This window comes from Solanum verrucosum, unplaced genomic scaffold, assembly GCF_900185275.1.
Source record: "Solanum verrucosum unplaced genomic scaffold, falcon-dt-bn FXZP01000103.1, whole genome shotgun sequence".
NCBI lineage: Eukaryota > Viridiplantae > Streptophyta > Magnoliopsida > Solanales > Solanaceae > Solanum > Solanum verrucosum.
Genome location: NW_026020048.1, coordinates 4,302,705 through 4,320,927, shown reverse-complemented (window position 1 = coordinate 4,320,927; position 18,223 = coordinate 4,302,705). Strand labels below are relative to the sequence as shown.

The following is an 18,223-nucleotide window of genomic DNA, read 5'->3' as shown; positions in this document are numbered from 1 at the left end:
ATTCAAGACTCAATCTCAAGCTTCAATTCTCCATTCCAATCTTCATCAAGGATTCTCCAAAGTTGAGGTATGTGGGTTTGATTGTGGAAACCTTCCTTTCCACAAGTCCAACCATTTATCCTCTATTTCTACTTCAAGTTTATGGGTCCTTATGGTTATTTATAAACTGTTGAAGTATGAAATTACTACTACACACCATATTATGGTCTATTTTGTATATTATCATGAAATGAAATTATTATGTGATGTTTATGGTTTTCATGCTTCCACGATCAAATTATGAAGGTTGATATATATATGTTGTTGGTGGGCTGATTTATATGGATTTTGGAATTGGTTGGACTTAGTACTCTTGAAATACATGATTTTATTTACATGAACAGTAGCCCACCATGTGTTTGATAAAATGCTCATTTATAAAATTCTTAGAAAATGGAAGGTCCAATTTACGTCCTATGAGTCGAATGGTTATATAATTACTGAAATGATGATGAAATGGACACATGTATATGATTTTCTTCATATAAGTGTTGTGAGTCGACCAAGCCTAGCTCGGGGGGTTGTAGGCCCGGGTAACCGTATCGAGGGGTTGGTACCTTGGTTGCCTAGTACGGAGGGTAGTAGGCCCGTATAACCATATCGAGGGGTTTGTACCTTGGTCCCTAGCTCGGGGGGTGGTAGGCCCGGGTAACCACATTGAGGGGTTTGTACCTCTTTCGCTTCTCCAAGGGGGTGGTAGGCCTTGGAAATACTATATTGATGATCACTCGCCACACATATACTACGCCCCACTAAATATGATTTTTATGTAAGCATCATTATACATATCATCTCATTAATATGCTATCTATCGGGTATGATTATGCATTTTGCCTATGATGTCCATCTATTGTGCATTGCATTGCATCCCATATACTTAGTACATTCAAACGTACTAATGCATACTCTATGCCTACATGATGTCACCATGTAGGGACCGGAGCACCGCTTGACCATCCTCTTCCGCGTGGCTAATACGATTTTCTATCGAGGTTATTGGTGAGTCCTCCATTCCGGGGACGTTGCTTATGATCTCTTGCTATGTATAAGACTTTTCCTTTTTTGTTATGTATCGACTATGAGGGTGAGCCCGGTAGTTTGTCTTGGCCCCCGCTAAGTACCCATGTTTAGAGGTGGTGTTAGACAAGTTGTGTATTATGCTTGAGCTTGACTCATCTATGATATTTATGTATCATTCCTTTTTTTTTTCTTGCTCCCTTAGTCCCGATTTCCCCCTTGATTATGCTTATTGCTTATGGTCATTTTAATTGCTTCCGCGACCAAGGATGTGTAATGATACGCTATGAGGCTTGTTTGGGGTTCCTTCGGGTTCCCCATTCGCCGGTCACGTCTAGGCCCTAGGCTTGGGTCGTGACAATTTACCTTATAAATCTCAATTCATTTTTCAAAAAGATTTATTTTACCCTTGAAATTATCAATATTTATCTATTACTCTTTTACATGTAATATAAAAATTAATTTTTCTAAAGTAAGAAAGGTGGAAAATAGTAATCAAAACATATATATATATTGCGAAAATAAAATCTTAACTTTGAGATAGATATTATTAACAAATTATTAAAAAAACTAAATTTATAAACGTTAAATAAATTTTAAATTATGTTTTAAAAATATTTCATTATTAACATTAGAAATGAATAATAAAATAACGAGCATTAAAAATAGAATAAAAAGATATCGTAAGAGTAATATTAATATTAATCAAACTTTGAAATATATTTACACATTAATTTTTTATATATTCAATTCATATTGTGCACAAGTAAATTCTTAGCTATAGCCTATAAGAAAGATATTATTAACAAATTATTGAAAGATTACGCTTTAAATTATGTTAAAAGATTATTTTATTAATACTATTAAAAATATTTGTTTTTTTTGTTAATTTTTAATATTAAATTTTCATATGATATATTTACGCTCACAATATTTTAAAGTATTCTTTTATAATATTTAATTACTAATTATATTTTCTTAAATTCGAGTAAAGTCAAAATTATATTAATAAAAAATTAAAAAGGAGGGAGTCATTTAGATAATATTATTATTTTATTTTTAATATTTAAATTTTTCACTAATAAAGATTATGATGGAGTAATAAATATTTTTTCATCCTTAATTAAAAAAATTTAATTTGAATTTCTTAGTACGGAATTGAGTTGTTTTGTTAGAGAGTGCTTAGGACTTGCCCACACTTGATAGTCAAAATTTTCATCAAAATAATCTAATACTAGAAACTATTTATATGACCAATCACACCATTAATGGCTGCTTCATAACCATGAGATCAATTTTAAGACTGCGTTTCCTTTCTTCACCATATCTTATCTCACGTTTCACTCCTAATTCTTTGCCTTTCACATCATCTTCTTCTTTTCCTCATGCCCTAATAGAACCCACAACAAGCACAATTGCAGCCACTTCTCTGACCCAAGAAGAGCTTACACAAATCAATCTACTAATCCCACGTTTGTGCTCTTCAAATCACCTCAAAGAAGTTGCTAATCTCATCACAACAGCATTTCTCACAAACCCATCTTTAGAATCAATCTCTGTTTCCATTTTCATTCACAGACTCTCCCTTGAACCTGACCTTACACAGCCCATGTACTTCCTCAATCGCCTCAAGTACACCCCAAAGACTCAATCTTTTCTATTACCCATTTGTAAAATGTTAGTTTCTTTGTATTTTAGGAACAGGGAGGCTACTAAAGGGTTAAAGATTTTTCATTGGGTGTCAAGGCGTGATTTTCCTTGTCCAGTGGATTACGGATTGTGTGCTATTTTGGTGAATGGATTTTGCAAGAATGATATGGTTGTGGAGGGTTTAAAGGTTTTGAGGATGATGGTAGTTGGGAATTTGAAGTTTGGGGGTAAGGTTAGGATGTGGGTGTATAGAAGTCTTCTGAGGGAGGCCAGGATTAAGGAGGCTCAAGAACTGAATGAAGCTTTGAAGTGTGTTGAGAATGGGGACAAGGGAAATGATGAAGTGGTTGCTTTGTTGGATAGTATAATCTCAAATTGGATTGAATAGAGTGTTTAAGGTAAATTATTTGGCTAATGACTACTATCTATGGCTAATGCTATTTGGTGTTATGACTTGTGCTACTTTCTTTCTTGTAGGAGAAAACTAAAATAAACTGAAAAATGGGCAATTTTACAGCATTTGCATGAATGATTGTGATTGCACTTCCGAATTACAAGTTTCACTCAAGTTGGTAGTGTCAATTTGTGTTCCTAGGCTTTGTTTTCTTTAATTATCAGTTAAGTTTGTGCAGATTTCCTTTGTTATATTGTGGAGATTATCAGCTCACAGTTTGATAAACTATTGTTTATTGCTTCAATGCCCATTCTCAGTAATTTTTACCGATAGTCATATAGTTCTTGCATAATACTCTACATACCTTTGTTAATTTTTCTGTGCTTATTGTGGATAGTTGTGTTATACTTATTTTGCTCCTCTATTTTGTACAAATTTCATCATCATAGGTGTAATCTTTACGAAATGCTTTATAAGAATGCGTATTTGCATTCAGTTAACTTTCTCAAAAAAAAAAAAAAAAAAAAAGAATGCGTATTTGCACCTAACTGGCTAAAAAGCTTAATTTTTTACTTTTGGACTGTACGTGTCTGTTTGACTTTCCATTAAGCTTGGAATGTGTTACGTACCTTCCGTATCCTATCCCCTCACTGTATTTGTAGTTTTTAGTTCTGTTGTTAATTAGATGCACTTATAAGTGCTTGTGAGTTGTGAGGTTGTAAACAAGTTAGTTCCAGAAGTACCTGTCTCTCTCACCACCATTGGCTGGTTGGTGGCTGGGGGTGTAGGTGATGCTGGATGTTTTAAGCAGCTACTCAAGATATAGCAGAAATATGCTGCAAAAGTCGCCATATTTTCTCTAAATGTTTGAGTAGTAGTAACTTATCTAATCATAAGATCAAGATAATGGAACAAGATTTTGAATCTTGTGGATAAAGGTGGATAAGGGGCAACACTTGGAGATGGGGGTAAATACAGAATATGCATAGCTGGTTTGAAAATATGTATAGGAACCAGCAGAAGAGTATGCTTATTATGAATCCTTGCTCGTTGTACACAAAACTTGGAACTTGATAAGACTTGTGTCTTTTATATTGCCTTCTTTTAGTTTCTGTGCATCTATGTGTTCTTAAACATTTGCATATTAAGCAAAAGATGGACTGGACATTCTCTGGTTTTAAGTTGAATTAGTTGTACAAAAAAGTTTTTTGGAGACTAGCTTCACTCGCCGAAATTCAACGTTTGGAGAGAAGTGAATTTCTGATGCAAGCTTAAGTTCCCTATGTCCTTAGCTCCTTTATTTCACACTAAATTGAGACACCAGTGGTTGTTTTTGTCATCTAGCCACATGGGACCTCTCTCTGTCGAAGTTGACATTGGTACCTCTTTGATGTGTTTTAAAGCTGGTTTCTGACATTTTTTTCTATTTTGCAGAGATAAGATCGATATTTTATTAGTTTCTTGATCATGGAGATGGACATCACTTAGCTTATGTTAACCTTCGGTTTCTGTTGTAGTTTTAAGAACTTCTAAATGTTGTTAATGCACTTGTATTTCCTTTTGCTTGTGGTAGATTTTACGAAAAATATGACAGGACTACTTGTTTGTCTGAAGCTATGTGATTTATGAGTCAATTTAGTTCTGAAGCACTGGTGCCTTTCTTTTTATAGGACCTATAATTCCTTCTGATTTTTTTCTCTTCCTTTTGTAGAGATATTGTCTTTGGAGGGAGGATGTGGCCTAGTCGATGAAGTTGGAGTAAACTCCATGGAAGACCAAGGTTCAAATCTCAAATAGAGGCAAAATAGTTGGGTGATTTCTTCCTTCTGCCTAAACCCTGGTTGTAGAGTTATCCTGTACCAACAGTACTGAAAGGATACAGGTATCTAATGGAATAGTCAAGGTGCATGCGACCTACTCATGCTCAGTGATAAGAGAGCATTAAGCATCTCAAGACGAGATCTCCATAGTGTCAATCACTTTAAGTTTGTGATATCTTGTTTTTCTTTGGGGTTCAGGAAGTGCTGCCATCAAACATCCTAACTCAGTCGTATGCATAACTGGAGATGAGATTTACTTTATTGTAATGTTAACTAAGATTGCATCTGGTACTTTATTTGTGGTCGTATTCCCAGATTCGGTTAAATTAGTTGACAGGTTGAAGTTGAAGAGCTTCTCTATATGTAACAAAATGTCCAAATGTTTTTCCTGATATCTCTCTCTGGCATCTTGGTTCATTATTGCGATTATTTCTCGATTATTCCTCTACTTCATCTTTATGTTTGAGGCAAAAGATGATGACACTTTTTGGAATTTTATTCTATTTTATGTTCCAGTACCACGGAACTGTTGGTGGGATACCTGAAAATTGGAAACCGTGTAACAGTGTCTGGTGAAATTCCAATTAGATAATGAATGATCTTGTACAGCCAGATTGCTCCCTTCATCTTCTTTCTTGATTTACTCATGGTTTATATGGCTGGTGAAAATGGTCAAAATTCTGATAATGGTCCAATGGAGGCATGTTGTCCAACATTGATATATTTGTCAATCAACTAAGTCTTGGTCCTAAATTAGTTGGAATGAGTTGTATCAATCCTTCGAATTTTTTTCAGATGATTTATCATAATTTGGACGACTATGCTTTGCACAATTTACATAAGTAGAAATAAGTACAATTTTCTTTGTAAATCCAAGAGTATTTATGTCACGACCCGATTTCTCAAGTCATGATGACACCTACTATAACCCACCAGTAGGTAAGCCAACTCGTAACCCGGAACAACAAGTAATGGGTTTGAGGGTAGAAACTAAACAAGAGTAGGCAAATAACAATATAAACAGGCGGAAGCAAACCAAAAACATATATATAAATAAAGATCCCTCCCAAAACCTGGAAGTCACTAGTACAGAGCTACTAACAAAATGAGTACAAGTCCCAAAAGTGGACAACAGAGACTGGACTGTCTCGAAAGGAAAAAGACAAGTATATATATACAGATGGAGACTGAAATAGTACAAAACGCCGTGTGCTCACCCCGTCTCCGGATCAGACTGCTCCAAGCTCGATCAACGCTGGCTACTAGTGCCCGGACCTGCATCACGAAACAGATGCAGAGCGTAGCATGAGTACCAAAACAACCGGTACCCAGTAGGTATCATATGCCGACTGAACTTGAAAAGTAAAGGCAATATGAAAAGAAGGAATAACACAAACGAAGTCAAGAACTAAAATCTAACTAACAAGGGAATGCACACGAGTGTACAAAGAACTAACTAAAATAATCTATAAGCTAACTACACCTAACTGGGCCCCCATAAGCCCAGAAGGTACATTCGTGCGCAAGTTAAATAAAAACCCGAACAGACTCCCATAAGCCCGACGAGTACACAAAATAACTATAACTAAAGAGAATTGCATAAAAGAACCCAAGAACGAAGAACACGAATCAGAACCTCAACCCTAATTAGTAAAATCTGACAATACGGAGGCCGGACCTCGAACCGGATGCTCAGCAGAAGTACCCAAGTAACCAATCACAAGTATCAAGTATATGAGGTCGGAACTCTAACCGGATGCTCTATATAAGTATCTGAGCAATAGAGGCCGGAACTCTAACCGGATGCTTTATATAAGTATTTGGGCAATAGAGGCCGGACCTTAAACTGGATGCTCTATAAAGGTGCCAATGTAGCTGCTGAAAGAGTCCTAATCGATCCACACTCACAAATGTCCGTGGAACGCCATCCATACTTAGCCAATCAATGTAAGTCCTTGGAACCAAATCGAAGTAGAACTAGTGTCGCCGATGTAACTCGTGAAGCCGTAACATCGGGGAAATAAGGATAACTAAAGTCGGAGAAAGAGTATCGCCTAACTAAGGCCCAAACTATCAGACTCAAGTCTGCTACACCAGTCTACATGGATCTAAGTCGGCCGAGCGACGTCAGGGCAAAACTAAGGCCTATTGGATTCGAATAATGTATTTCTAAGGCAAGCCCTAGTCAAACCTAAACTAAGGCCCAACATGCTTCAAATAAACAATAATTAAGCATGCAAACACTCCACATAGCGAGGATGGTCCGTTAATAACACAAAACATGCTCACAGTTACCCGATAATTCTCGAAATAGGCCGAAAACATAATTTTTAAACACCTAAACGTGATTCAATAACTACCAACCCAAATCCCAACTAATCAACATGCATTCACACTCTCAAGCTCAATCTAAGAGAGGGAAACCGTAGCCTACCTGTAGGCCGATCACACGCGCTCCAAAATCACTCCTTCGGAGCTTTCCCTTTCCGAACGGTCTCAAAACGCTGCCCCGCTATCAAAAATAGAGTCACAACGTTAATACGGTCGTTTAGACACTAAAATCACAACAAACGGAGACGGGTCAATTTTGGAGTCAAAACGGGGAAAGTGGGACCCGCGCAGGAAATTCTGAAATTAACCCCAAAAGTGGGTCCTAACCAGTTTTCCCAGCTCATGTCCCAAAATGGGACACAATTCGGGGCTCGGGAACAACACAATATCAACATGCAACTAAAACCCAAATTTTCTCAAAAATTAGAAATGGGACAGCAGTGAATTTACCAAAAACGAGCGGTCTACAGTAAAATCTGACAACACCACAATGTTCTCCTCGAAAAACCACTCAAGATAGCCTCAAAAATCACCAAAATCGGATCTAAAATGGCTAAGAAAACAAGTCTCAAAATTTTCCAAAATTAAGCTCACAAAAAGGGTGAGACAACAGGTATTTTACGAAAATTACCTCAAACAGGGACTCCAAATCACTATCCGAGCTCACCAACACGTTGTCCTCGAAAAATCTCACAACTTTGCCTTTTGAATCGCCCAAATCGGTTGAGAGATGAGAGAATTATGAGGGTTTGAAATTTGGGAAATGTTGCTGATTTTCTGCAATTTATTGCAGAAAATCTGCAACATTTCCAAAACTTAAAATTCCGATGGGGTGCTCCGATCTCGTTCGGAACCCCATGCACGCAAACGAGATATGCAACCATACCAAATTCGATATTCCAGACTCAACGGCGCAGTCAAAATTTCCATCAGAGGTCATTTCGATAAAAAGTGAGTCCCACTTCCAAAAGCCATTTTAAGTCAAAACCCACAAAAGGGCTCGGATAGATATCGAAAACCTCCAGACACAAAAGAATGGTCAATCTAGACCAAACTCGACATTCCGGAGCTAACCACGCTGATGGAATTCTCATCCGAGTGCGTTTACTCAGAATGTTGACCAAAGTCAAACTTAGGCTTAAACTTAAAGTTAAAACGCCTAATCGCATCGACTCACACTGAAAACCTCGGGAGTCATGTCGACCATGCTACTAGCCTTAAATGACCCTTCCGGAGCTGATGGAATCTTCAGAATTGGATTCCGATGTCATCTTCTTGAACTTTTGATCGAAAATGATCGTTCAAGGTTCATAAGCTCCAAAACACAAAACTCGCACCAAGACCAAACGAACGACCAGGTGACCGAACTGTCAGTCCCAGCAAGTCATAAATGACTTGGGGTTGCTATAGGAACGCTCTAAACGACACACAGAAGGCAAGACACAGAAATGACCAAGAGGGTCATTACAATTTATTAGAACTCCTTATTATCCCCTCATAGGATTTCTTGATAGTAATGCAAGCGAAAATCACGAAATTTTTTATATCTAACTAAGGTTATGCCATATAAAGTTTTTGAGGAATAAATTATGAAATTATTACTATTAAGATAGTAATAATTATTGAGGAGTAAATTATATGTCTTGATCATGTCAATCGTCGAGTTCAATTCACATTATTTTTAAAAAAATGGTGTGATTAAACTTTGCACGAAATGATGTAATAAAAAACAATGTGCATTCAATGTAAATTTGTACATACCTTATTTTATTGCTGTCGCTGTTTTCAAATCATTGATCCTTCTCACGGCCACACTTACACAATGAAATCAAAATTGGACACATTTTAAAAACTCATTTGGATAAATATTTTATAACCCCTCGTTTCCGATAGAAAATAAAGAATATCTTTAAAAGAATAAAATTAAGTAGCAGTATTGTTGTTGAATAAAAAAGGAAAAAAAGAGCGAAAATAATTTAAACCCCGGAAAAACCCTCTCGCTGTTATTTTGACATTAGAGTGGATAACGTTCCAAGAAGCCAAATTCCATCGATGAAATAATTGTGTATGAATTTTCTTCACTGAAATTCCACTAAATTTTCAGCTTACTCCCAAGAATGGTTTCTTCCACCATTCTAATTCAGCAACCGACGAACTTCTTCCACCAGCCAGAGTTTCACCATCAGGTTAGCCTTCGCAACACCCCCACCCCCACAAACCCAAAACATTCAAGAATGAATCTTTTTTGCTTTTTTAATTTTCTGGGTGTTTGATTTTTTGTTAATTGAACCAGTTATGGAGAGGTATGCACCATGGATGTGCTGCATCATTGCAGAAACATCCTATTTTTGTATGTAAAAGTAACAAGAGAAACAGACCTTCGAGAGTTTCTGCAAGTGCTAATGGTGCTGTTACTTCTTCCACTTTGGAGGCTTATGATTCTTCTCCGTCTCCTTCTGCATTTCCTCTTTTTACACTCCCTTCTGAACCCCAAGATACTCCTGCTTCTCAGGTATTTTCTACTTGCCAAAGTTTCCTTCTTTTTCAAGTTTAGTTAATCACTTATTGTTACTTTCTGTGTAAATAAGTGCTGTTTTCATTTGGTAAGCTCACTGTTTAAGTGCTCACTTATGCAATATGCAGCACTTTTATGTACTCTTTTCTGTAGTATGAGTTTTGGCACTGCATACATTTTCCTCTTCAGTCTGGTTTCTTTTACTTTACTAGTATGCCAAACAAACAATGGACAACAATAAGCACTAGTCTCTCAATAAATTGAAGTGTCAGCCAGGCAGTTGATGTTTGGACAAGATAGGAGTTACACTTTGAAGATCGATGGAGTCGTTCTTATGAATTGGTTTTGTTCCTCATTTGAGATTTTCTTCACAAATTCTTTGGGTCTAGGTATAGAATACTTTCAGGTCCCGTATAATTTTTTTGGTGATTACTATGTTAGCAATATAAAATGTTCTACGTCAGGTATAGGGGAATCATATACCTAAGGCATTGTACTACTCCCCCACTGCATAATTTTTTCTTTAATAAGCCGGAATTTATTACCAATTAGTAAGACCGTTTTCACACGCGTGAGTCTGCATTCAGATTCGCCTGTGTTTTTCAAGTACGGGGGAAGGGGTTTCGGATATATAGAACGCCTAACATCTGGTGTTTAGGGGCATCCAATGGGTTATAAAGATTTTGTGCTACTCCCCAATTACCTTAAGATTTTCAGGTAGATGCTCAAGTTCATTCTCATGTTCTCATGCGTAAATTTCCCATTTTTATTGTTACATAGTCAAACTAATGGTTGGCGTCCCTCTATTTTCTCGGTCTTACATCCTTTGATTTTCTTTTGAGAAGCTGATGAACATATATTTTTCTATTTGATTATTTCAAATTATCCTTATTTTCTCCTGTTCTTATCGTTGATGATGGTGATATAACATTTTCATATGAACAGTTGGAACTGGCAGATCCTGATTTCTACAAAATAGGATATGTTAGAAGTTTTCGAGCCTACGGAATTGAATTCAGGGAGGGACCAGATGGGTATGGAGTGTTTGCTTCCAAAGACGTGGAGCCTCTCCGTCGAGCTAGGGTGAGCACTATCTTACAATATGTTTGTATGTAGAACGTTTTCCTCCTCCTGATGAAATGCTTAACTTTACCATCGGAAGCAGTGTCAAATTTAGTGCTCTATCAATGTTTTGCTATACCAAAAGCTGAACTTCATCCCATCAATTCCACCATGAAATTGTGGGAGTGGGAAAAAAGGACATGGGAGAATTGTAATACCTTTTATCTACCTTCCTTCTTTCTGGGATGAGTATCCTTTTTATTTCCCGCATTTGCTTTTTAACAATGATAAGGTGTATGTGTCAGTGGCTAGGCACTTCTAATTCTTCTCCTGATGTGGTGTCTTTTATCATGTTCTACATAGTTTTGACTGGGACTAATTCATTTGGCATTAGCTTGACTGTTTGATTGCTCTTTTCGCACTGATTATCTTCACACCTTTTCGTTATCACTAAAATTCAGTGAATCATGAGGTTTTGTTTGTAATGCAGGTTATAATGGAAATTCCTTTAGAACTTATGTTAACCATAAGCAAAAAGCTTCCTTGGATGTTTTTTCCAGATATTATACCTGTAGGACATCCAATATTCGACATTATCAATTCAACCAATCCTGAGGTAAAAGGATGCATTTTTTTCTTTTAAATATTTTATATTTTCCTATTAAATATTTTCTAATGGAACACATGGGAGAATATTTATCCACATTTTCTTTGGTTGGATAAAAAATAAAAATAGTCGTCTTACCTTTTCCCTGATGGTACACATGAGAGGATATTTATCCGCATTTTTAGTTGTTTTTATGCTTTGATTTTTTTCATTTTTTGTTTGGTATTCTAAGATCTCTTGTGACTTTTTAATATTGATTACCTTCTTATGGCAGACAGATTCGGACTTGAGGTTGGCATGCCTTCTTCTATATGCTTTTGATTGCAAGGACAACTTTTGGCAGCTTTACGGAGACTTCTTGCCTAGTGCTGATGAATGCACTAGCTTTCTTCTAGCTACTGAGGTCTGGATATGAGAATCATCCAAATTTCGGTGCTTTCAATTAATGTAATATTTTGAGGAAGATTCTATAGAAAATGCTATGCATTCACAAAATTAATTCGCACTTTGTTATGGTGTTCTTCTGAGGTTCAAGTTTGATTAACTCGAAATGTGAAAAAGAAAAGGTTTTGTGATGTTCACATTGTTATGTGACCTTTGCTATTTGTGTGTTCTAATTTATAACAAAATTTTCTTCGACTGAATCTTGTTTTGTTCCATGATTGTTGAAGCTCTCTTCTGTACCTAAAGTCTATTTTGGAAATACCATTTTGGTTTTCAATCTGAAAATCGATATGTGGTTGAAGCTTCTTCATTTCTGTGCTTTGCATTTTCCGTTAGTCAGCTGGGCTGGTTTTGATCAGAAAGATTTGTTGCAAACAGAAACATGGAATGACTGCATTTGGCATATACTTGGTGGATTAATTTCTAGAATTTCAGTGCTAGAGTTATAAATAAACGCTTGTTTTGTGTTCATGATGCTCTTACTTCTTAATGCTTTCTGTGATGTAGGAGGATCTTTTGGAGTTGCAAGACGAGAAGCTTGCTTCAACCATGAGAGAACAGCAATATCGGGCACTTGAGTTTTGGGAGAGAAACTGGGTACAGATAATCTTGTTCAATCTCTTTCCTCCAAATTCCTGCTCACTAACATTGGCCTCTGACTTTCTTTATTTGTTTAGCATTCTGCAGTACCTCTCAAAATTAAGCGTCTTGCTCAGGATCCTGATAGATTTATTTGGGCAATGAGTATAGCACAATCTCGATGCATCAACTTGCAAACGAGAATTGGTTCACTGGTTCAAGATGCAAATATGTTGGTACCTTATGCTGGTGAGCTTCTTTATTGTATTTCTGTCCAAAATTTCAATAGTGAAATCAGGGGATTTAATTGGTTTATTCACACAACGCAGCACCCTATTTTGACAGATTGAACTTGGCTGAGATGTTAGTATGAATGGCATTATTTATTTAATTTTTGTTTTGATTGGTCTTGAAGTGATGCTCATGTGTACTTTTAGATGTTAAGTGGATCAAAAAGAGCAGATCCACGACTGCAGTAACAAATTAAGCAGTGAAAAATATGTTCAGTTTTCAGTTTACTGAAACCATGCCAATGATAATAGTGTGTATTCCATTTTTTCCATTTTTTTAAAAATAGCTGTGCTCCTTGAGGTTCTCCCTCTGCAGTCTGCATGATGAAACTTGACGTAGTTACTATTACCGGTGGAAAATGTTCGTCCACCCTAATGATATTTAATATTACTTTGATCACATTTTGGTAAGAAATATATGGTTCATAGAGGGTTTTATGTAGTCTAACATATACTGTTTATTCTAAGAACTGTAATTATTCAATATCTGATGTTAGGCAGTAAGTTTATCAAGTAGTCAACCATTGTAAAACTAACCAGGTCATATTTTATGGGACAGAAGGAGTACCTTACAGAAGAAAAAAATCTATTTTCCAAAGTTCCCACAAAGTTGTTCTATCAAAGAAAACATGTCCCCTCAAAAATAAAATATTATATCAGCTTTTGAATTTCTCTCTACCCAAAACCTCAGATTCTCGCCATTCTCTCCCTTGGTTTCAGCCTTGTGTGTGTGTATCTATGTGTCTCATATTAGAAGAGGCAAAGTTAAACATTCTCAAATACTAGTCCTGGTCAAATGCTCTATCTATTTCGATTTTGAGGACAATAATTCAATTCGTTTGGTTTCAGTATTCAAAGGAACACTTCCCTCTGCATTCCTATCTTCCATTTGTTTCCTTGGTTTGAATTCGTCATTTTGCTTTAGAAAATAGCATAAGATCAAGTTGGAGGTGCAATGACTTCTGATTTCTTGAGATAAGGAAGGTTCTATTGTTTGGCCAAACAAGTTTCAAGAAAATAGAAGATGGAAATGCAAAAAATTGGAATTTCTTTTCCTTCTCCTCCAAAGAAAGAAGAAAAAAATTTGGAACTTTTCTGGATAATTTCTTGAAAATGGGAAGGAGCATTGCAAAATACTGAAGGATGCTGATAACCAGAAGAAAATGGTGATTATGAGAGAAAAATTAGTGACTTTGAATATATTTCAACAGTTCCTTTGACTTGACATGATGAGAAATATTTGTTAATGGTATTGCTATTTTTCTTCTATTTCCATTAATTGCTAGCGAAGGCCTAAGTAACTGTTATTCTCATAATCTCAATGCATCTTTGTCTTTCTAGTCCTAAAGTTTGATGTTGACTAGTGATGTAGTTGTGCGCATTATGGTTTCTTAAAGAACTGTTTAAAAGTCTCTTGCAAGACTTTTTCAAAATAAAGACCGGGTCATGGACTGAACAATAGAGGCTAATCGTGATATATAGAGAGATTTTGAAATCTTAATCCAAATTAAATTAGTATAGGAATGTGGAATAAGAGGTGGACCCCGGTAGGACGGGGAGACAAATAAAGATGGTGAGCATAGCTAGCCCTGCAGGTGGAGGTATACAAAGACCACACTTCTTTCTTTTTCTCAATATGATTCTTCAAAGATGCTAAAATTGACTGTCTCATGAAAGGGAGTGAGATGTGAGAGAGTTTGTAATTCACATATTTTGAAACTTCCAACAAAGTAATCGATATATTAAAAGTCTATATTAGCTATTAATGCCAGTCAACTTTGTAGAGAAGTTCAGGAAACCAGAAAGCATTTGAACTAGTATTACAGAACACAACAACAAGAACTACTACTATGCCTTCCCAAGCGTATTATTGTGACCTGTGTTTCAAGAAAAAAAAACTTAAAAACTTATTAGATAGGGATTCTTCTTAATTTCAAGGCAGACTTGCTTGCAATTATCTTTAGCATTTTTAACCAAACTTTGTTTGTGAGGAAGTCCTTCTAACATGTTACTCATCTCATTCTCCAGACATGATGAATCATTCTTTTCAGCCAAATTGCTTTTTCCATTGGCGCTTCAAGGACCGCATGCTGGAGGTGATGATAAATGCAGGACAAAGAATTAGAAAAGGAGAAGAGGTAAATCCTTGTAGCTTTCTAGACCTAGTGAAGCTTCATTTGAACTGTGATGTGTGTGTATTAGTTGGAACATCTTATCACATAGGGAATATAACTAGCTTTGTCAATGGGTCGGCTCATTTTGGATAATTCATTTGGAGAAGATGGTATGTCGCTGAGTAGGAGAAGATGCATGACTCGTATGTTTATTTCTGCCCAAAAGGCATTTCTTACATTCAGCGGTGCAGAAAAAATTGTACTCCATTTTCTTGTTGAACATAGGTCATGGTATATGATATCTAGGGCTATCTTATTTTTAAGAATGCATTTCTTACATCAGAGTCTTGCTTATTCTAGGCCCCAAAAGACATTTTCAACATCAAAATCTTGCATAATTAAGGATGACCTCATTTGATGCCATTGACTTTCTTTCCTACTCCTCAACGTGCAAGGTTTTGCCTTCCACTGCAAGGAACAAATAAGCTAAAGGAAAAGTAGAGTTTAAAAATGAAAGAAGAAATAGCATGCATGCACTCAAAAAAATCTTGTTTCCTGCTTTCCTTGGTAGTTTTTCATTTTTAGCTGACAATAGAAGCTTAAAAAATTTGCATAAAATGGGGAGTGGCAAGTTTCGAACACACGACCTCATGGGCACAAAGTGGTGTTCACATTTATCACTTCACAGAGTAAGCTTTACCAATTAGGGCATTTAATCTATATTTATACATTAGTTCTATGTGTTTTTAATATAATTATCGGACGAATCGGTATTGTGTGACATACTTTAACTAATGTGCATCTGCCCTTGGTAGTGCTCCTGTCGTCTTCAAATCTTGGGTCTGTGGCTGATCCAACTATATGTGGCCCTGCTTGTCTTTGTTGCTATTGCATTATCTTGACAATATGACCTAACGTGACCTTTATGAATTCTTGCAGATGACTGTTGATTACATGGCTGGACAGAAGAATGACTTGTTTATGCAGAGATATGGTTTCTCTTCGCCTGTGGTAATGCAGTTTTTCTTTACTCTTCCCAGAAAACAGAACCTGTGTCGTACTTTTTCTGCTGAAAAGTATGAAATTCCAACTCGAAGGCCCTAGTACTACTGATTTTGCATAGTAATATTCATTGTTGTAGTCCTTTTTAAAAGCAGGGATGTAACCATAAATGACTGGCAAGAAATCGCTGTAAATGGACATTCAATGTCTACTATCAAGCCCTGACAAGTGTAGATGAATTTTGAAGATGAGATAAACCAAAAAGTGAAAGGGAAAAGGGTTAGAGTGAGGACAAAATTCTTCCAGTTATTGTCCTTGTCTTCGGTTATTGAGAATAGATTAATTTGGGCATTTAATCATAGAATTTTGAGTAGGGCTTGAGTTTTGATTAATTGCTCAATGATGCTCCATATAGTACAAAGAATTTTGATATTTGTACTGAATCAGAGGAAGAAAGAGAAAGACAGTGTAATATATATTGTTTGTTTAAGAATTATTCTAACGGAGCTTATGATTTGATTAGTTGTCAGGGCCATCTATCTCCATAACATGGAAATGAATTTAGATATATGATTGTTGATTTTGTTGAACTTTTGCTTTAATTATGAGATGTCTCTCTCTTTTTTTTCTTTTTGTTCTTTTTCTATTGACACTGACTATAATATATATCCTTGATATTGCAGAATCCTTGGGATGTCATTCATTTCACCGGAGATGCCAAAATTCATCTAGACACCTTTTTATCAGTCTTTAACATATCTGGCCTCCCTGGAGAATATTACCACAACAGTATGGGTCTTAAAGAATCTTTTTGATTTACTAGCTCCTTCACTGATCTAGGTTTGCAATTAATGTTTAGAATCCTTATTTAAAACTTGAAGCAGGTAAGCTATCGAATGATGGAGACAGGTTTGTCGATGGAGCTATAATAGCAGCTGCAAGAACGTTGCCCACTTGGTCAGATGGAGATCTCCCTCCAATTCCAAGTCTAGAGAGGAAAGCAGTGAAGGAGCTGCAAGAAGAATGCCACCAGATGCTTGCAGAATTTCCCACAACTTCTGATGAAGACCAGAAAATCCTAGGTAAGCCTGGATTGTGTACTAGTATCTAGTGATGAGAAGAAATATAACTCCATCTTTCATGCGCTATGGTTGTCACCTGTATTTCATGGTCAAAAAACAATGTGGATTTATTTCGATAAATTGAATTCAGAATTCATCAATCCTAGTACTGACTAACATCATAAGTTTTGGCTTTTGCCACGAATTACAAAGCTTGTAGGCGTCATGCTCCACATGGGCCGACACTGTTTACCACTTTTTGTTAATTTCATTGGTTGACTTTGTAACAGTTGTCAATATTCACGTCATAAAGTTGTCCAACTATGTATTCATTTTCTCAGTTTCTGTGAACAGATTCAATGCCTGAATGCAGGAGAACACTCGAAGCAGCAATAAAGTACGTAATATATGAATTATTAATCATTATTGCATGCAGAGATCATCTTATCTTTGCTTCAAAGTGAATGCAGATCTTATTTACATAATGCTTTCGTTTGGCAGGTATAGATTACATCGGAAATTACTGATAGAGAAGGTTATACAGGCATTGGACATTTACCAAGACAGGATTCTGTTCTAAACATGAATAACAGCAGATATGAAGCAATCTTTGCCAGAAATCATGTAGCCAGCCATAGCAGACGGCGTCAAGAATATGGTTTCATTGCAGCTATCCAGAAAGCTTTATCTATCACAATAGCTTTTGCAACTCATTGTTAAGAACATTTTGAGGGCTTTTGTTGGGGGTGGGGGTGAGGGGTTAGGAAGTAGCTAGTAATGGTGTATAGAATGCCTTGCACCGCCAGTTTTGGAAAGATAGGAAGTGAAGAAAAAAAATGAAAGGTTCTCTGTAGAAATCATGATGAAAATGAAGGATAGCTTTGCTGAATATGTTTGATGTGTTTGATAACAAGAGTTTTGCACTTCCATTTACTGAATAAAAGAGCAACTAATTCTTTTTCTAATGAAAGTTGATAAATGTGGAGTAAGAGCAGGCCAAAGAGACTGACAAAGAGGTCATATTTGGAAATATTTTGTCTAATAAATATGGTTCTTAAAGAGGAAACAAGCAGAAGGGCTCTTTTGCATGAATGAATATATGAATTCTCTTTATCCAATTCCACTCTATTCTACTTTATTCTCATACAAAATTATTATCTTGTCAGCAATATATTTACCATCAACAGTAACTATGCTTCAATCCTAAATAAGTTGAGATCGGATATAATTTTTCACTGAATATGTTTTTTCATTTACATTTCAGCAAATACATTTACATAATATTATTAAAATAAGGT

At 36.1% G+C, this 18,223-nt stretch overlaps 2 protein-coding genes across 4 annotated transcripts; both read left to right on the top strand.

The window, feature by feature from the left end:
- The first annotated feature begins 2,341 nt into the window (after positions 1-2,341).
- LOC125822309 (uncharacterized) lies at positions 2,342-3,126 on the top strand. Its single transcript, XM_049501705.1, has one exon. It carries the CDS (start codon positions 2,342-2,344, stop codon positions 3,092-3,094), a length of 753 nt encoding a protein of 250 aa, XP_049357662.1. The 3' UTR covers positions 3,095-3,126.
- Positions 3,127-9,260: 6,134 nt separating this feature from the next.
- On the top strand, positions 9,261-17,641 carry LOC125822304 (protein PLASTID TRANSCRIPTIONALLY ACTIVE 14). 3 transcript variants are annotated; one of them, XM_049501694.1, is made up of 13 exons: positions 9,261-9,437; positions 9,545-9,763; positions 10,712-10,849; positions 11,319-11,444; positions 11,710-11,838; positions 12,387-12,476; positions 12,557-12,707; positions 14,777-14,886; positions 15,802-15,873; positions 16,548-16,653; positions 16,746-16,946; positions 17,280-17,322; positions 17,427-17,641. In XM_049501694.1, the coding sequence occupies exons 1-13, from the start codon at positions 9,369-9,371 to the stop codon at positions 17,503-17,505; spliced, it is 1,533 nt and encodes a 510-aa protein (XP_049357651.1). In that variant the 5' UTR covers positions 9,261-9,368; the 3' UTR covers positions 17,506-17,641. The 3 variants fall into 3 exon arrangements, with proteins under 3 accessions (XP_049357651.1, XP_049357652.1, XP_049357653.1); XM_049501695.1 differs by having other exon boundaries at positions 9,322-9,437; positions 16,749-16,946; positions 17,427-17,639; XM_049501696.1 differs by lacking the exons at positions 17,280-17,322; positions 17,427-17,641 and having other exon boundaries at positions 9,322-9,437; positions 16,724-16,758.
- The last annotated feature ends 582 nt before the right edge of the window (positions 17,642-18,223 follow it).